Source organism: Impatiens glandulifera, chromosome 1 (genome assembly GCF_907164915.1).
Source record: "Impatiens glandulifera chromosome 1, dImpGla2.1, whole genome shotgun sequence".
NCBI lineage: Eukaryota > Viridiplantae > Streptophyta > Magnoliopsida > Ericales > Balsaminaceae > Impatiens > Impatiens glandulifera.
The window spans coordinates 28,961,010-28,982,045 of NC_061862.1; the positions used below are offsets into that span (position 1 = coordinate 28,961,010).

The 21,036-nt window shown below is 29.7% G+C and overlaps 1 protein-coding gene across 1 annotated transcript; it reads left to right on the plus strand.

The window, feature by feature from the left end:
* Positions 1-5,076: 5,076 nt before the first annotated feature.
* On the plus strand, positions 5,077-6,223 carry LOC124919954 (transmembrane protein 45A-like). The gene has a single exon (XM_047460324.1). It carries the CDS (start codon positions 5,115-5,117, stop codon positions 6,024-6,026), a length of 912 nt encoding a protein of 303 aa, XP_047316280.1. The 5' UTR covers positions 5,077-5,114; the 3' UTR covers positions 6,027-6,223.
* The last annotated feature ends 14,813 nt before the right edge of the window (positions 6,224-21,036 follow it).

Below are 21,036 nucleotides of genomic sequence, written 5' to 3' on the forward strand. Positions count from 1 at the left end.
TGAATATATAAATCTAGAGTTAAACACAATTAACTTAAAATATTTTAAAGTATTTTAAGTGAACAAACATTTAGAAGTACAATAGCTTCTAAAAATATAATAGCCTACAATGACTCAAAGTACCTAAAACAAACCAAACAAAATTAGAAATTAATGCAATAAAATAATCAAAATATCTTTTTATAAACGAATTTTATGATAAAATGATCAAAATTTTACCGACTAATAATTTTTTTTTATAATTAATATATATGATAACTGAAACTCTTATTATTCTTGCAGCTTTTTATAATTAATATATATAATATTTTAGATGAGAATTATTAAGTTTACTTTTAAAATAATTAATAAAAAAATATAACCGATATAGAATAATTAATGATGAAACATTGTTAAGAATTAATATATATATATATTTGATGAGGGAAAGAAAAATAATGAATTAATAAAGATAAATGAAGAGAAATATATATATATATATATATATATAAATAAATAAATAAAGATCATTTTGGAGAGAATTTGATGTACACTCCCAGCATTTATATACATATAGTTAAAATATTAATATTATTTATTAAAATATAATTTTATTTATAATTTTATTATAAAATATTTTATTAGACTGTGTTATGAAATAATAAAAATAAATTATTAAATAAAAAATAATAATTTTTTTTTTTTAAAATTCACTTAGACAAAAAATCTTCGACTTTCTTTTGATTTCAAATCCTTGTCTTCCATTTTTCTTGCGGCATTTTAAATTCTCTTTACAGATTTTTATATACATAGTCATCACGTTATATAATTAATATATATGATAACTGAAATTCTTATTATTCTTGCAGTTTTTTATAATTAATATATATAATATTTTAGATGAGAATTATTAGGTTTCCTACTAAAATAATTAATAAAGTTAAGAATTAATGAAAATATATGTATATATATAAAAAAATATATATATAAAAGAAAGAGAAAATACATATGATGAAGATCATTTTGGAGAGAGCTCCGTCATTTATATACATATAATTAAAATATTAATATTATTTATTAAAATATAATTTTACTTATAATTTATTATAAAATATCTTATTAAAATGTGTTATGAAATAATATAAATAAATAATTAAATAAAAAATAATAGTTTTTAAATTTTTTTTCTTTCTAAATTCACGGACGCAAAGAATTTTTAGCTTTCTCTTAATTTCAAATCATTGTCTTCTTTCCTTCCCATTTTTCTAGCGGGCATTTGAAATCCTCTTTACAGATTATACATAGTCATCACATTATCATCTTAAAACAGTAGGTATCCAGCGAGAATAATAAATAGGATAACACTGCATGACCAAATAATAAATGATGATAGAATTAACAACCTGCTATGATTAAATTCAGACTAAATCATATTATTATTAATATAATATGAATATATTAAATAGGATAATCAAGACAAATATTATACAATAATGAGAATAATAAATAAATAAATTAAACAAATATTATAAAATAATGTGAATAATAAATAAATTAATTGAATGTTATAATAAATAATAATAATAATTCAAAAAAAATTGAAAAATAGTAAAAAATATTAGGCTAAGAATATAGAGATTATATGCATTTAATTTATTTTATTTTATTTTATTAATTAGTCATAAAATTTAATCATTACTCTTACTTTGACCATATCGGATTCAAAAGAAGATCGATGAAATGCGTAGGATATTATTGTAGCTGCCTAAAATGATCGGATTCAAAAGAAGATCGATGAAATGTGTATGACGTTGTTGCATGTGCCTTGAACGATCAAATTCCTAATAAAAATTTCAAAACAGTGAACAACAGATTGTTGAAACATAACCTAATACAAATTCAATTATTGAAAACATTATATTGATAGAGAAATTGAGAAGGTTACGAGTCGTTACAGAGATAACACGATTGGAGACCGATGATATTGTTGTAGTTGCCTGAAATGATCAAATTCCTGGAAAAAATGCAAAAGAAATTGAGAATATTATGAGTAGATATGACTATTCTTTCTTCAATTGAACCTTGTAGATCTAAGATTATTTATAGGAAAAAATATTTGGGTGGAGAAGAAGATGAAAAGTCGGGTTGATTTAATATATTGGTTTAATTGTAGTTATATATGTTGATATAATCATTATTTAATGTTAAATTAAATTAATATATAATTATAATATGATAATTGAAAGTTTTTTTATTCTTGTATATTTTTATATTTAATATTTAATGTTAAATTGAATTAATATAAATATTTTTTTTATAATTAATATAATATATTAACTAAAACTCTTATTCTTCTTACATTTTTTTATAAAAATTCAATTAATATATATAATATTTTAGAGGAGAATTATTAGATTTACTTTAAAATAATTAATAAAAAAATATTAATATATATATATATATAAGTATATATATAAAGGAGTAACTGACCTAAAATAATTAATGATGAAACTTAATTAATAGAATTCATGAAAATATATATACGAAAGGGAAAGAAAAACAATTCATAAATGAAGAGAGAGAAATATGAGAAAATACCTTGTGATATAAGAATCATTTTTGAGAGAGCGTGATGTACACCCTCAACTAGGGGTGTTCAATATTTGGTCTGAACCGAATATCCGACCGAATTTGAATTCACCGAATTCGAATAAACCAAATTCGAAATACATTTTCGGTTTTCGAATCAAATTTTAAACTGATTCGAATTCAAATACGGTTTTCGGTTTGGTTTTCGAGTTTAGGTTTCAACTCGAAAACCAAACCGAAAACCGAATTCATTTTTATTATTTATTTTTATTATATATTATATAACTTATTACATATTTATATTAAATTATCATGCACCTCCTACTAGATCCCTACATTAAATCCATAATCCCTAATTCATTTTCCCATTTCTCTAGTTATCAACACGTCTCAACCGCCATATATTGTCGTCAGCGACACTATTTTACTTTCGTCGTTTAATTGTCGAATATATATTAGCGTTAAGCTAAGTTTGCGTGATTTATATTTTTTTTTATAATTTAAGTAGATAAGATCTCTTTAACAACTTATTTATTTTGTTAACTCTTTTTAAAAAAATTATCTTATGGGTAGGTGATGTTCTATATTTAGTCTAAACCTAATATCCGACTGAATTCGAACCGAATTCGAATTTACCGAATTCGAATTTATTCAAATCGGTTCGGTTTTCGAATTTGCTTAAAAAAAATAAAAATTTGAAGAACCCGAACCGAAAACTCGAAGAACCCGAAAACCGAACCGATGAACACCCTTACCCTCAACATTTCAAATTAAGCGTCATTAGATATATATAGATTTATTGGTAAATACTATGGCGGTGGAGATGTTTCAATAAATTAAAATAGTCGTGTACTATTTAAAAATAAATGAAAATTTAACTTTCGTTTTGGATTATTTTTAGTATCTCCAAATGTATGACTTACCCTTCAACTTAACACACTTCAATATAAGATATTTAAAATGTGAATGAAATTCGTCACTATTTGAGCTAACTTAATTAGTGAATTTAGGACGTGAATGATAAACTTTAGAAGGAGAGTGTCAAACACTTCATGTCTTTTTTTTTCACAAACATGCAAAACTGTTTTATTTATTTATTTATCATCTAAATGCTCATCATATTAAAGTGATATTAATAGATAATATTATCATATAGCTCCCTGAAGAAGCTTAGCTAGTTAGGTTATTAATAGACAAGTTCAATAATAGAAATTCATTTTAATAATTGATCAATTATTCAATTGTCACAAAGAAGTAAGAAAGAATCTATATTATTAATTTATGTTCCATTAATGAAGACATTTTTATCTTGGACAAATTAATGTATCCCTAGATTAAGAAGTGAATCTATTAGACCACGTATTCGTTAAGCTCTAATTATTATTCCCATGTCATATGGAAGCTAACTTTTAATAATCATATCCTCTTCCTCCTTTTACGTTAGGTTTCCTATACGTCTTAAAACTCAATTTGGCCTTTGAAATTGTGTCGTATACTCAATTTTGTTCTCAAACTTCAACGCTGTACATTCTGTAAAATTTAATACTATTATTAATAACATGATTATTTATATAATTTTAAATAAGGGTTAGTTTTATAAAACGAATAAAAGAATCACGATTAAGTTTAGAAAACAATTAAAACCGAATTCCTCGTAATTCTTATACTTCCTAACTAGCTATTGACAATTATCTTTAGATTTGTATGAAACAAATAATTTTACTTTCTTTTTAAATTTGTATATGAAACAATCTGTTTATGTATTAAAAATATGTTGTTTAAACACAAAAAAATAAATAAAAACATTTACATTGAAAAGAAAACTTATAGATAAAGCCCGATACATTTTCTAGTTTATAGTCCACAAACAACCAAAATAAGATAAAATTACCTATAAAATTATGGTAAAAACAAAAAAAATCACAATCATGTCACACAATTCAAGACAAGACCTATCAAAGCAATGAACCAACATACAATGTATACGAAAATATTTAAACAAAAGCATTCAAACTATACACACATATTTAAAATATTTTAAGAATAAGGAGAGGTTAGAAAAACCAGTGGTACATTTACTCGCAAGAAAAAAAAAATCCAAAACTAATCTTGCGACCATTTTTCTTCCCCTAACGATAGATTATCGCTCTTAAACCAAGAAATTTCCTATAATGAAATGAATAAGAACATTAATTTTATTTAATTGTTTTCTTCATGGCTACGTACATAAGTACAAACTACAAACATATATATATCAATGCTTTTCTGTGACACAATCTTTACATATCTTAATTTATTTTCTCTAAAAAAATATAGTGCAACCTTCCACAAGAAGAAGAAAACAATATTTTATTCAATTAAAAGACCTAGTTAATAATTAAGATCACTATCAATGAGTTCAAATGAAGATAGTTGAGGGTTCATGTACATTTAATATTTTTTTTTATAAATTTGAGGGTCAATTTACCTTTTGCGCCTTTATATACCTAACTTTGTATAGGCAATCTTTTCCAATTTCAATTAGCCTACCATTAGAGATCAGAAGAATGGGTACTTTAATTGGGCATGTGATTCCAGGTATTGGGTTCTTTATCATTGGTCTATGGCACCTAATAAACAACATTAAGCTCCATTCCCTAAACCCTAAATCATACATTTCCTTACCATTTTTCCCAACCTCAAAATCAAAGTACTTAGAGCTCTACTTCATGATGGGATGTAGCTCATTCTACATACTCTTGGAGCTCGTCTTCGGTCAAATTGGTCACCATCTTTTTGACTCAGACGGTGCTATTCGTTCAAACCACCTCCGCAACTTTGAACACGCTTTCATCACCTTATGGATGCTTGTTTACTCGGTGTTCGCAAAGATATTGGACAAACACGGCCGACCCAAATCCAAATACGGCTTGACAATGACACTAGCCGTCGTTATGTTTTGTCAAGAATTTCTCCTTTACCACCTTCACTCAACTGACCACATGGGACTCGAGGGTCATTATCATTGGTTTCTTCAAATTGTTATTTTTGTCTCAATTGTTACAACTATTTTAAGCATTGGATACCGCAATAGCTTCTTGATTAGCTTTGTAAGATCTTTTAGTATTCTTTTTCAAGGTGTTTGGGACATTGTGATGGGGATTATGCTTTGGACTCCATCTGTTATTCCAAAAGATTGCTTCATGATCAAGGAAGAATACTTTAGGGTTAGGTGCCATACAAAGGAAGCGCTCGACAGGGCTAAAGCGCTGACTACACTAGAATTCAGTTGGTACCTAGTCGTCTTTGTTGTCCTTACTATGTTTTTGTACATGTATATGACCAAACTATACCCTGAAAAGGCCGGTTTTGAACCATTTGTTAAGTATGACCGAGAACACGAGAAAATTGAAGACAATGTAGACACCAAGAAGAAAAGCGTTAAATCGGATCTCCTAGACACCCTCATCGAAGCATGAAATGAATGGGCTATTGATTTATATTGCATAATTTGTATTAATTGACATGCATATATTTGCAGGCATGCATACGCGCGTCTACGCCATGTATTAATGAAATCTGATTGTACTAAAATAAGGTGTGAGTTTGTTTAACCCTGCATGCATGATATATGTTTTAAGAGTTATTACATTGTTGAAGATTATATATTATTGATATCATGTGCATTTGCACGAGTAATGATATAAAAAATCGTGAAAAAAATATTACGGTAAAACTGTGTTAGCATTTTTAATTTTATTTTTAACCATTTTAAGTTTATGGACGGGTCAACCCATAATCTGACCCAAGTATCCATTTACTCTCACATATATATATCCATATTAACCACAATCTCGACCCGATAATCCGGACACTTTAAAAATTAAGCATCATTATATATATATATATATATATATATATATATATATTAGTTAGTTAAAAAATTGAACTTATATTGTTAAAACGTCTTGCGTTTATCAAATTTGGTGTTGAATTTAAAATATAAAGTCTTATTAGCCTAGTTTGTTAAATGGTTGTACTTATTTTATTAGGTTGTAAATTAAAAACATACCTATAACATTTTTAATTTTATTTTTAACCGTTTAAGTTTATGGACAGATCAACCACAATCCGACCCAAATATCAATTTACTCTCACATATATATATCCGAATTAACCACAGCAATCTGGGCATTTTGAAAATTAAGCATCAATATATATATAGATTTGTATTTCAATTACCTATTGCATATATAAAAATACAATGATATATATATATATATATATATAATATTCTGTGTTGGATTGCAAAAACTACTAGAAAATGTATTAATTAAATTTTGATTTGGTGACCATGACTAATTGATTGAACTTAAACAATGCTAATTAATTATAGAAGTTTGAAAACGAATAAATGATTGAATTAGGAACGGATCCAGATTCAGAAATGGTGTGGACTTTTTGGGCTTAAAAAACAATGAGAAAATTTTGGATGGAGCGAGTGGACAAAGATTAGTTTTTAACATTTTTTTTAATAATTAGATAAACAAATAGTTAATTATATTGATTTTTTTAAATAAATTAGGAGATAATGTCACATTTTACCGTAAATCTTTTTTTCGGGGTAGGCTTCCGCCAGTGATGGATCAAGGATTCAGAAATGGAGTGGACTTAAAAAACATTTGAAGTGGGCTTAAAAAATAATGAGAAAATTTTGAATAAAAAGAGTGGATAAAAGTAAGTTTTACTATTTTTTTAATAATTAAATAAACAAATATTAAATTATATTGAAATTATTTAAAAAAATTATCGGTACTGTCACATTTTACCGTAATTTTTTTTAGTCTGCTTCAGCCCACCCGAGCCCCTACCTAGATTCACCCCTAAATTGAACATAAAAGTATAGAAGTTTGAAAACTAAGCTAATTAAATTGAATAGCTTACATTGAACTTATGAGTATGAGAAGTATTAAAGAAAATCACAAAATGTAAAGAAATAAAAAAGTTGAAAACTAAGTAGGAGGCTTGGTTGGTGGGTTTCTAATTAGGAAAAAAAAAATTGAGGTGTTTGGTTTTGAGTGTACCATACTTAATATAAAAACTTGATTCATTTGGTTTATGAGTGTGGATGTATGATTCCACATTAATTTGATTATATGATATTAAGTAGATTCTTCTATTCTCTCTGGATAAATGAATCAATTAAGGTGGGTTTACTTTCGATCTATAAAATATTCATTTTTTTTATAGTTTTGAAATACGCGGTCCGACCGGTGTTTTTGTTGGAATTAAACTAATTCCATTAATTAAATGAAAATGATATTTGGGCTAATGAAATTCACACCAAATTCAAATATGAATTAAGTGTGAAATTAATTCAAATGAAATTCACATAAAATTCAAATGTGAATTAAAGTGAAATTAATCCAAATAAAATTGACATTAAATTCAAATGTGAATTAAAGTGAAATTAATCCAAATGAAATTCAAATGATTCTTTATGAATAAAGAGATCACCTATGTGAGAGAGAAGTGAGGCCATTTCGAAAGAATTGCACGGCTCAATTCTAGACCCTCTCACTGAACCAGGCGAGTGTTCATGGCCAAAACGAACACAATCATGAGAACTGACATGTATCAGGAAGAATTTTATGTGAAAGTGTGTAATCGTTTACACAAAAGGCATAATAGTTCAAGGACATTGAGTCTACTAATCGGCTAGTAAAGTTATATACTTTCACAAGGAAGGTTCAAGGGGTTACACCTACCTATCCTATGTAGAATTCAACTGTTGAACCTTTCACCGGGTTAATCTTTCAATTTCCATTAATGTGGGGGATTGTTGGAATTAAACTAATTTCATTAATTAAATGGAAATAATATTTGGGCTAATGAAATTCACACCAAATTCAAATATGAATTAAGTGTGAAATTAATCCAAATGAAATTCACATGAAATTCAAATGTGAATTAAAGTGAAATTAATCCAAATGAAATTCACATGAAATTCAAATGTGAATTAAAGTGAAATTAATCCAAATGAAATTCACATGAAATTCAAAAGTGAATTAAGGTGAAATTTCATCCAAATGAAATTCACATCAAATTCATTGTGAATTAAATTTGTTAATTGTTACAATTAACATAAATGTCTTGAATGAGGCAATTAACAAATGGTGTTAATTGCTATTGTAACTACAAAATACTTATTGTTGGATGTAACTTGCAAAGATAATGAAAAGGCAAACAAGGATAACCGTTGGATGAATGGATGATGGATTAGTGGCCGTTGGATTAAAGAATTGATTATGAGTTTAATTTTTAACTATAAATATCCCCTCACCTTGATTCCTCTCCACACATTATCTTATCACTTATCACTCTAGAATTCTAAAGTCTTTCCTTGTTCTTGTGAATATTCTTGTGAGTGTTCTTGTGAGTGTTCTTCGAGTTTCTTGACTCGACCATTTTTGTGCAAAACCCGGTGATTGCGATTCAGGTACTTTTGTCTAGTTCGCTATTGTAGTGGTTTTCTGTGCTAAATCATTGCAAGTTCCGTTGTACCCTAGGAAGCAGCCACCGACAAAACTCTCCAGCACAAACGGGAGACGGTGAAACTGTTTTAAGGAAATTGTGATTCTATAGGCCTCGGAGCAAACGAGAAGATTTTTCTTTATCTCTTAAATAATCTGTTGTATTTGTTTTATTATCATTGTATTATTTTCATATATTATTTACGTGTAATTTTTATGAGATAAGATTACCAACAATCTTAAAACAGTGTCAAATATTACTTATCTCAGATTCTTACAAGTTTTTGGTTTTGTTTCAGAAATGACTACCAAAACACATACTTCTAACATGAGGATGCCGGTTCCAGTTAACCATCTGGATAAGCCAGAAAAGTTTGATGGCTCAAACTTTAAGAGATGGCAGCAGAAGATGTTTTTCTACCTCATGACCCTAAGTCTTGCGTGATTCCTCATGGAGGATCCTCCCACTCCCAAAATCGATGAGCCAAACGTGTCTTCATCGTCGGATGCAAACGTGCATCCGGAAGTTGATGCGCAAACGGCTTCGGCCATTGATGCTTGGCACCATTCATATTTCTTATGTAGAAATTACGTGCTGAATGGCTTATCAGATTCATTGTACAATGTGTATAATGAAAAGAATACGGCTAAAGAACTATGACAATCTCTTGAACGTAAGTACAAAACAGAAGATGCGGGTGCAAAAAAGTTTATAGTCGGTCGATTTTTTTAACTACAAAATGGTAGATTCAAGACCGGTCATTAAACAAGTTCAAGAGATCCAAGTTATTTTGCAAGAAATTCATGCTGAGGGCATGAATTTGGGAGAAACTTTCCAAGTGGCTGCTATTATTGAGAAATTGCCACCGTCTTGGAACGATTTCAAGAACTACCTTAAGCACAAGCAGAAGGAGATGAACGTAGAAGAATTGGTGATTCGTCTACGCATTGAAGAAGAAAATAAAAGCGCCTCAAAGAAATACTTTAGTCAACATGTGGCTAAAGAAAATGTGGTTGAGCATGGTAAAGACAAGAAGGAACAATATTATTTTGTCAAAAACCGGAACCTTAATCCTAAAGGAGGAATTTCTAAGAAGTTCACGGGCAAGTGTTTCAATTGCAATGGCATGAGGCATAGATCTTTCGATTGCAAGAAGCCGAGAAGAGTTCGAGAGGCTCACTTAACTCAAGGATTATCAGACATGGATCTATGTGCGATGATATCTAAGGTTAACTTGGTGGGGGTCTAATCGACGAGAGTGGTGGGTTGACACAGGAGCTACAAGACATGTTTGCTCCAACAAAGAAGTATTTTCAAGCCTCGAAGAAGTGAAGAATGGTGAAAAGCTGTTCATGGGGAATTCTGTCACTTCTGACATACAAGGTGAAGGAAAAGTGGTGTTAAGGTTGTCTTCAGGGAAAGATTTAACATTGAGTAATGTGTTGTATGTTCAAGAGATTCGGAAAAATTTGATATCCGGATCTCTTCTAAGTAAGCATGGTTTTAGAATTGTGATTGAGTCGGATTAAATTATTTTATCCAAAAGTGGAATGTTTGTAGGTAGATATTATGCTACTGATGGGCCTTTTAAACTCAATGTAATGGCAGTTAAGCCAATTATGAACGAAAAGAACAACTCTTCTATTTATATGTTGGAGTCTTCCATTTTATGGCATGGTAGACTAGGTCATATTAATTATGATTCGATGCATCGATTAATAAAACTGAAGAGTATACCTACATTCGAAATTAATAAAAACATAAGTGTGAAATTTGCGTTGAAGCGAAATTGACGAGATCATCCTTTTGAAACGTTGAAAGAAGTAATAGACCGCTTGATTTAATTCATATAGATGTGTGTAATTTAAAAGGAACACCAACACGTGGTGGGGGAAAATACTTCATTACTTTTATTGATGATAACACAAAATATTGTTATGTGTATATTCTTAAAAGTAAAGATGAAGCCATAGAGAAATTTACTCTCTATAAAAATGAGGTTGAAAACAAACTTGGTAAAAAGATCAAGGTGTTAAGAAGTGATAGAGGAGGTGAATATGAATCACCTTTTGCCGAGCTGTGTGCTCAACATGGTATAATCCATGAGACGACAACACCTTATTCTTCTCAGCAAAACGGTACGGCTGAGAGGAAAAATAGAACATTAAAAGAAATGATGAATTCACTTTTATTAAGTTCTGGTCTACCACAGAACATGTGGGGAGAAGCTATTTTGACGGCTAATTACCTTTTAAATAAGGTTCCACGTAAGAAGCTAGATAAGAGTCCATATGAGTTGTGGCATGAAAGAAAATCATCATATGAATACTTACGAATGTGGGGGTGTCTATCTAAGGTAGCCATACCATTACCTAAAAAGGTAAAAGTTGGACCAAAAACTGTTGATTGTATATTTATTAGATATGCACATAACAGTAGTGCTTATCATTTTCTTGTGTTTTAATCGGATATTCCAGATATTCATTAGAATACAATAATGGAATCGAGAAATGCATCGTTCTTTGAACATGTACTTCCATATAAGTCTAATGAAGAACAACGTTCTCCAAAAAGATTTCTTGAACTAGATGAACAAGAAAAGGAGAATGGAATTGAGGTTAAACTTAGACGAAGTAAACGAGCTAGAACCGAAAAATCATTTGGTCCAGATTTTATTACTTTCATGATGGAAAGTGAACCTCAAACGTATAATGAGGCAATTATCTCATCTGAAGGGCCTCAATGGAAAGAGGAAATTAATAGTGAGATAGAATCTATCTTGCAAAACCATACATGGGAACTAGTGGATCTGCCTCCGGGAAATAAACCACTAGGTTGTCGATGGATTTTCAAAAGGAAAATGAAAGTTGATGGATCAATTGATAAATATAAGGCAAGACTGGTGGTAAAAGGATATCTCCAACGAGAAGGTCTTGATTATTTTGATACATATTCTCCAGTTACGAGAATAACTTCTATTCAATTGATTCTTGCGATTGCGTCTTTGCGCAATCTAGAAGTTCATCAAATGTATGTAAAAATAACTTTCTTAAACGGAGACTTGGAAGAAGAAATTTACATAGATCAACCTCAAGAGTTTTCTTCTCAAGGACAAGAAAATAAAGTTTGTAAATTAGTTAAGTCATTGTATGGCTTAAAACAAGCTCCAAAACAATGGCATGAGAAATTTGATCATGCTATGATCTCAAGTGGATTTAAGATCAATGAATGTGATAAATGTATTTATATTAAAGACACAACAAATGGTTACGTCATTTTATGTCTTTATGTAGATGACATACTTATCATTGGAAGTAATGATAAAATGGTTAAATCCACTAAAGATATGTTAAATTCAAAATTTGACATGAAAGATATGAGATTGGCTGATGTGATTCTTAGAATCAAAGTGATGAGAACATCAGAAGTGATAGTTCTAAGTCAATCACATTATGTGGATAAGATCCTTGAAAAATTTAACAAGGATGATTCTGCATTGGCTAAGACTCCGATAGATACGAGTCAACATCTATCTAACAATCGCGGAGATAATATTTCTCAATTAGAATATTCTCGAATAATTGGGAGTCTAATGTACTTAATGAGTTGTACAAGACCAGATATAGCCTATGCAGTAAGCAAACTAAGTAGATACACGAGTAATCCGGGTAATAATCATTGGAAAGCCATTGTACGATTACTTAGGTATTTAAGAAATACTCGTGATTATGGTCTACACTACACGAGACATCCTACTGTTATTGAAGGGTACACTGATGCTAATTGGATTTCAGATATGAAAGACTCTAAATCAACAAGTGGATATGTATTTACACTTAGAGGTGCAGCTATATCTTGAAAATCTTCTAAACAAACTGTTATTGCTAGATCCACCATGAAATATGAATTTATAGCTCTTGAAAAATGTGGTGAAGAAGCTGAATGGCTACGTCTAGTCTTAGAAGATATTCCAATATGGTCTAAGCCCGTACCAACAATTTCTATTCATTGTGATAGTCAATCTGCGATCGGATGAGCTAAGAGTCATATGTATAATGGTAAGTCTAGACATATACGTCGTAGACATAATACCATTAGACAATTACTCTCTATTGGAATTGTCTCAATTGATTACGTAAAATCAACAGATAATATTATGGATCCGCTAACCAAAGGGTTAAATAGAGAGTTGGTGTTAAAGTCCTCACAAGGAATGAGACTTAAGCCTACAATAAGTTAGTATGAAGGAAAACCCAACCTATGATGACTGGAGATCCCAAGAACTAGGTTCAATGGGACAACCTAATTATACTAAACTTGGTAGATTGCTATGGGTAAAAATCCTACGATAAAATAGCATTTCGGGAAAGGATAAGCACACAGTCTTTTAATGATTCTTTATGAATAAAGAGATCACCTATGTGAGAGAGAAGTGAGGCCATTTCGAAAGAATTGCACGGCTCAATTCTAGACCCTCTCACTGAACCAGGCGAGTGTTCATGGCCAAAACGAACACAATCATGAGAACTGACATGTATCAGGAAGAATTTTATGTGAAAGTGTGTAATCGTTTACACAAAAGGCATAATAGTTCAAGGACATTGAGTCTACTAATCGGCTAGTAAAGTTATATACTTTCACAAGGAAGGTTCAAAGGGTTACACCTACCTATCCTATGTAGAATTCAACTGTTGAACCTTTCACCGGGTTAATCTTTCAATTTCCATTAATGTGGGGGATTGTTGGAATTAAACTAATTTCATTAATTAAATGGAAATGATATTTGGGCTAATGAAATTCACACCAAATTCAAATATGAATTAAGTGTGAAATTAATCCAAATGAAATTCACATGAAATTCAAATGTGAATTAAAGTGAAATTAATCCAAATGAAATTCACATGAAATTCAAATGTGAATTAAAGTGAAATTAATCCAAATGAAATTCACATGAAATTCAAAAGTGAATTAAGGTGAAATTTCATCCAAATGAAGTTCACATCAAATTCATTGTGAATTAAATTTGTTAATTGTTACAATTAACATAAATGTCTTGAATGAGGCAATTAACAAATGGTGTTAATTGCTATTGTAACTACAAAATACTTATTGTTGGATGTAACTTGCAAAGATAATGAAAAGGAAAACAAGGATAACCGTTGGATGAATGGATGATGGATTAGTGGCCGTTGGATTAAAGAATTGATTATGAGTTTAATTTTCAACTATAAATATCCCCTCACCTTGATTCCTCTCCACACATTATCTTATCACTTCTCACTCTAGAATTCTAAAGTCTTTCCTTGTTCTTGCGAGTATTCTTGTGAGTGTTCTTGTGAGTGTTCTTCGAGTTTCTTGACTCGACCATTTTTGTGCAAAACCCGATGATTGCAATTCAGGTACTTTTGTCTAGTTCGCTGTTGTAGTGGTTTTTTTGTGCTAAATCATTGCAAGTTCTGTTGTACACTGGGAAGCAGCCACCGACAAAACTCTCCAGCACAAACGGGAGACGGTGAAACTGTTTTAAAGGAACTGTGATTCCACAGGCCTCGGAGCAAACGAGAAGATTTTTCTTCATCTCTTAAATAATCTGTTGTATTTCTTTTATTATCATTGTATTATTTTAATATATTATTTACGTGTAATTTTTATGAGATAAGATTACCAACAGTTTTAACTGGTACGATCGTGAAACGTTGGTCCGATCGTGAAATGTTGAATGGGTGGTCTGGCTTTTGACTCCAATGCGGTTATATTTTGAACCGGTCAAAATCCGATAGGACCAGACGGTTCAACCAAAAATCCGAGTCAGAAATTTTCAGTTCGAAAAGTTACTCATTATTCTAATGGATCTGTGAGGAGAATTCGGCTCTAATCGTTTCCGCATTAAGAAGATCAGATTTATTTATACTTTGTTTGATTATATCTGTTCAAGGTTAGTCCTTTGTCTTCCTTCCTGTCCTCGACAAACACTCAATTTTTCACCACTAACATAACTTGTAGGTTGTTTGGTATGTGGAATCCACTTGGATAGGCACTCTAATCATCTTGAAAAGAATTTGTATCACGATCAGACCAAAATTCAACCACTAGAAGATGACCGAGACGAATGTCTTCAAAGCTTTTTATAACTCGTATTGCTTCCTTTCTCTGTTTTTGAATTAAAATTGAAGATCAATGATTTCAAAGGATTTACGAAATTTCTCCATTTTTGTAGTGTAATGAGGTTCAATTGAAGGGGAGTGAGGGATAAAGATATGAGAAGAAGAAAGGCGTTGGTCCGATCTCTGGATTGTTACAGTAGGTGGTTAAAAATAACCATAGTTGAGTTTTGGTAATTGTTATTTATTACTTTCAAATAATAACTTTTTTATTGGTTTGACGGTATAAAAATAAAATTTCGGTCCAACTAGTGGTGTAAGTACTAAAAATCTACATACCCAACTTATAATTCTAAAAATAATTATTTTAATAATTTTTAATAAATAAAATTAAAATAATTAACCCCAAGGTCAAAACTATAATTAAACAATTAATTAGATAAATTATTATGATAATTAAAACCTAAATAAAGATAATATCAAAATAAATAAAAACAATTATTTAGGATAAATGTTGTACCCATTTTATCTGCAAAATAATTTAGAATTTAATGTGGAACCCTTATTATCTCCAAAAATTATTTATTTACCCCAAGAATATAACAAAATATTTGTCATATTTATTTTAAATATTTTGCGTACTTTAGAGATATTAAAATAAAGCCAAAAGGTGAAAAAAAAATCAATTTCAAATAAAACCTTAAGATTTTAAATAAAATTCGCAATCAGGTGTAGCCAAAATTCGAAAGAATGGTACAGCCGAAACCGCGACCATCAGATGAACGCTGATTTTTCATCCAACACCCCAACACTACTCGCGTTGCCTGCTGCAAAAGAAGGAGCACGCCCGCGAAGCAGTTAACGCCCCGTTAGATGAAACGCAATAGAGCGCTAACAGAACACCAACGAAACGCTCTGCATTCGCCAAAAGCGTTCGAAACGACGTCGTTTCACCTAGATCGTCGTCATCATCACGATCGCCGAAAGGATAAACATCCGCAGCAATCTTTGAATTTTCAAAGATGGAATTCAGATATTTCTAGGTTGATTGACTCCATTCAAAAAGTGAAATGATCACCCTATTACGGTGATCATTTCCCCTACATCTATAGGCATCTTTGATGCCTATTCCGACAATTGGCCAGAAGAACAACAAAAATGTCATTAATGACTTTTGACTAATTCAAGTCACTTGGCTGCCTCAACCGATTTAAGGAGGCTATAAATAACCTCCCTTGATAATTTTGAAGTCAATATATTATATCTCAAACCTCAAATCAGAATTTATAGGAAATCCACCATTGAAGCTCAAAGCTTCTAGATTTGTCAAAATCCCATTTCAGACCTTAAATCTCGGATCTAGGCATCCAAAAAGCTTCCATGAGGTGTAAGTAGTGATATTCAATCCTTGGTATGCTTTCAATCATCCTTTAATTCATACTTCTATATTTAAATTGAAATTAGTATATTTTAGTTTTCAAAAGTTTTTATGATGTCTAGTTCTTGATTTTTTTTTATTGAAAACCGATCTAAGGATAATTTAAAAGCTTTTTGTGAAAGCTAGGATCAATCAATCGATTTAAAACGAAGAAAACTAATTTAAATTTGGAAAATTAAAAATATGTTCTTGAACTAATCTCAATAACAATAGCTTAAAAGGCTTCCCAACATGTTTCTAATGATGTTGGGCAACTATTTGAATCATGTTTGATCAAAATCAAAATTTTCAAAATAATTGAAAATTTTTATTTCTTGAATTAGTCCAAATGATTAACTAGTGTTCATGTTTTAGTACTAATCAATCATATGAAGTATAAGAAAGATATTGACAAGCTCCTTTTACTTCATTATAACTTTAAAATTAAAAACCCATTTTTGGCCCTAAATTACTTTGATAAAAACGAACATCATCTAGGTTAAATCATACAACGAGATGATGTTCATAATGTTCCTGGGAGCTTTGTGAAGCTACCCATGCCCTTGGATCAAAGAATCCAAGCCTCAATCTTGATGTTCTTAAGGACCGACAGGTTCGACTAGGAGCGAGAGATCCAACCGAGAATCTTCAGTAAGGATCGAAAGGTCCGACCGAGAGTTTTCAGTCAAGACTAAGGATTTTTATATCTGACCGAGAAGTCGAACCTAGGACCGAGGAGTCTCACACCTGACCGAGAAATCCTAAACCCAAAACTGATGATTTCCACCTAGGACCGATGAGTCCGACCGAGAATTCTAGAACCTGACCGAGAATTCTAGCCAAGGACCGAGAGACCTTAACACCCTAACCGAAGATGCTGAGCTCAAACCAAGGGACTCTTTACAAGGACCGAGGGTCTTGACCCACGACCGACGAAAACGAACCCAGAACTAAGGCCTGTTTGGTTCAAATTTTAAAATTCCAAAATTATTTTTTTGAATTTTGGATACCCAAATTATTTGTTTAAAAACCCAAAAAAATAGAAAATGATTTCAAAATATTTTTGGGATATTACTACAAAATATTTTGACAAAGGGTCGTTTAAAAATTTATATTTAAATCATAATTCCTTTTAAACAAATATTCTCTAGGTATATTTCTCCTTAATCCTCATCAACAACAAGTACCAACATTTAAATATTATAGTTACATTTTTTAAATACGCTAAAATATATGCATGTCTAAGACCCGGAAGAATAATTGGTTAAATAAAACATTATATAACCGATTTTCAAAAGGCAAAACTTTATAAAGTAGAGACCGCTTTTAAAATGGTTATTGAGGATCACCAAACTTTAAACTAAAACGAATCTTTGGTGAAAAATATGTTTGTACGCATACACCTTTTTATTGATTTAAAAAAATCAATTAACGATTTTGTTGTAAATAAATAATCTTGTAAATTGATTAAACACAAATTTTAAAAAAATCAAATTTTAATTTGATTATAAAATATTTAAAAATTATTTAATTTTGAACCCAAATTAATTATTTTTATAATTAATTTCACGGTTAAAGATTATTTATAATCTTTTAAAATAATATTTTATTAAAAAAAAAATTAGTAACAAGATATTAAAATTCTTAAACCTCAAACTTCTCTAAGACGAATGATTTTCTCGGGATTACATGTAATTCAACCAATTGTACTAGTCAGACCACAGTTCGCCTAAGAAAATCTGATTGATGACCGGAATGATTTCCATGACAATCATTTCTCACTCATAATTATATTATATATAATATAAATTCTAATAGTTATATTTCTTATTCATTTATAATTAAACATTTTGTTTATTTATTACAAGATATTATTTTAACTATTTAAACAATATCAAATAATCATTTAATATAAAATATAATTAATAATAATTTTAATAAAATAATTTTGTATTAATAATTACAATAATTAATAATAATATAATCATTTTTATATAATTAATTTTAAATATTATATATTAATAATAAAATTATAATAAATTAATTAAAATAAAAAATATATAAACTTAAAAATAAAAGAAAAGAAAAATATAATAGTTTTATATAAAAATTATTTATTTAAAAAAGTTTAATACTAAATATTTTTTATTTAATAAAAACGAATATAAATACAATCATACTACAATATTTGTTAATAAGAAAAACAATTTTTAATATAAATGTTTGATCTTGTATTAGTATATAATATTTTAATTTATTTTATTAGTAATTTAAAAAAATATTGGTAATATCTTGAAGAATCTTGTAAGGGAATGTAGAATTTTTAATCCATCAACTTTTTTTATTTTATGTTTTTTTAATTGTAATTTGGATGTGTTTATATCTTTATTATTTTATTAAATTTCAGCACTTATTTGATTAAATTGTTAGATACTTGAATATTTTATATACTTTAAAAATTTTATAAGGTAAACAATAATAATATTTTATATTTTTAATTAAGTATAATATAATAAAAAATGAGATTAAGATATTAATATTAATTTCGTTACAAAATAATAGTAATAATTTTTCTATAATAAATTAAAACACTAATGATAATGAAAATCATTACACACTTATAAATAAGGTCGGATCTATGTTAGGATTTTTAGGCAAAAACTCACTTAAAAAAATTAATTTTGTATTTCACCTTACAAATGTGACATAAATCTTTATTTTTTTTATATTTTTATTTTTTATATTTTTTTTTATATTTTCAATTTAATTAACTGTTTACTTCTCCAAATTATAAAAAAAAGGGGGCAAAATCTAAGTTTACGCATTCATTTTAATCATAATTTTCTACTCAACCAACTGCCTCCAACCACATTGTCCCAAACCCAGCGGCACCCTCTAGTATGTCTACTCACCCCATGCTTACTTGATTCAAGGCCAAGGCACAGGCCCTTCTCAGTGAGATTGAACCCACTTGCTTCACTCAGGCCAACAAAGACCCACGTTGGCGCACTGCTATGGTCTCTGAATACAATGCCCTTATTCTTAATGGCACTTGGTCATTAGTTGCTCCTACTTCCTCGCAAAATGTTCTAGGTTGGTTATGTTTTTAAGTTCACCCCAAATTTATTTGAAGTCCATTCCAACTCGTATTTCGCAATCATGTCTCGTGTTCTAAAATAGCCTCACTTGATGAATCCGAATGCATGAGATAACCTCTCAAGCATTCAATTCGAATTTTCAAAAAATTCACCATTGAAGCTCAAAGTTTCTGGATTTTTCAAAATAATTTCTCATACCTTAATGTTCGGATCCAGACATTCCAAAAGCTTTCCTAATGTTTAAGGAATGTTCTCCAATCCCTAATATGCTTCCAATCACCCTTTAATTAAATCTTTCAATTTGAAATCGAAATTTTTATATTTCAATTTTCATAAGTTTGTATACTGCCTGGTTGTTGAATTTTGTGATTGGAAAACAATCCTATGATCATTTGCAATCTTTCCGTTGAAACTAAAATATACAGAAACCCCCAAATTTGAATTTGGAAAAATCCAAAATCAGGTTTTCTGGTCTTTAGCTAATCCTTAAGAACATGTTTCTAATGACGTTGAGAACCTATTTGGATCATGTTTGATCTATCCCGATCATGTTTAATCAAAATCAAAATTTTCCTGAGCGAATGTAATGAAATCAAAGAAGAGGCACTACTCAAAGCAAAGGGAAATAGATTTGCAACAAGCGTGTTCAAGTGCGGTTTTGGAGTAGTGGTTTATAACATTTGGCAAGAACGTAATGATAGAGTATATGGCAGAACCCAAAGGAGCGTTGAAGAGTTATGGAAAGATATTATATCGGATTGCAACGCCCTCGCGGGAACGTGGAGAAGAATTCAAAGCACGGAGTAGAACTGGAATATCTGTAGGAACTAGAATTTACCGTTTTTTGAACTCACTAGAATTGAAAACATTGTAATCAGATAATTCATTTACGTTTTTAGCTTTTTAGCTTTTATTCAGAATGTTACGACTTCAAAATCATTCTAGGCCTGTCTAGAATGATCTCTTAAATTCGTGGTTTTTTCTCATTTTTGAGAATTTTAATGAAATGACGCTAAGTCGTTTTTACCCCCAAGAAAATCAAAATTTTCAAAATAAATGAAAATTTTAAGATTTTTAATTGGTCCTAATGAAAAAATAGTGTTCATATTTTGGTATCAGTCATATGAAGTATAAGGAAGCTATTGCCAATCTCCTTACACTTCATTAAACTATAAAAACCAAAAACCTGATTTTTGACCTTCAAACTGTTTTGATCATATTGAACATCACCTAAGTAGAATGTTGCCTTAGGATGATATTCATAATGTTCCTAGGAGCTTTGTGAAACTACCCAAGCCCTTAGATCAAAGGATCCAGGCCTTAATCAAAACTGCAAAAC

What these genes read in the sequence shown, in the direction of transcription:
- LOC124919954 (XM_047460324.1), top strand. Translation starts at nt 5,115, where the DNA reads ATGGGTACTTTAATTGGGCATGTGATTCCAGGTATTGGGTTCTTTATC.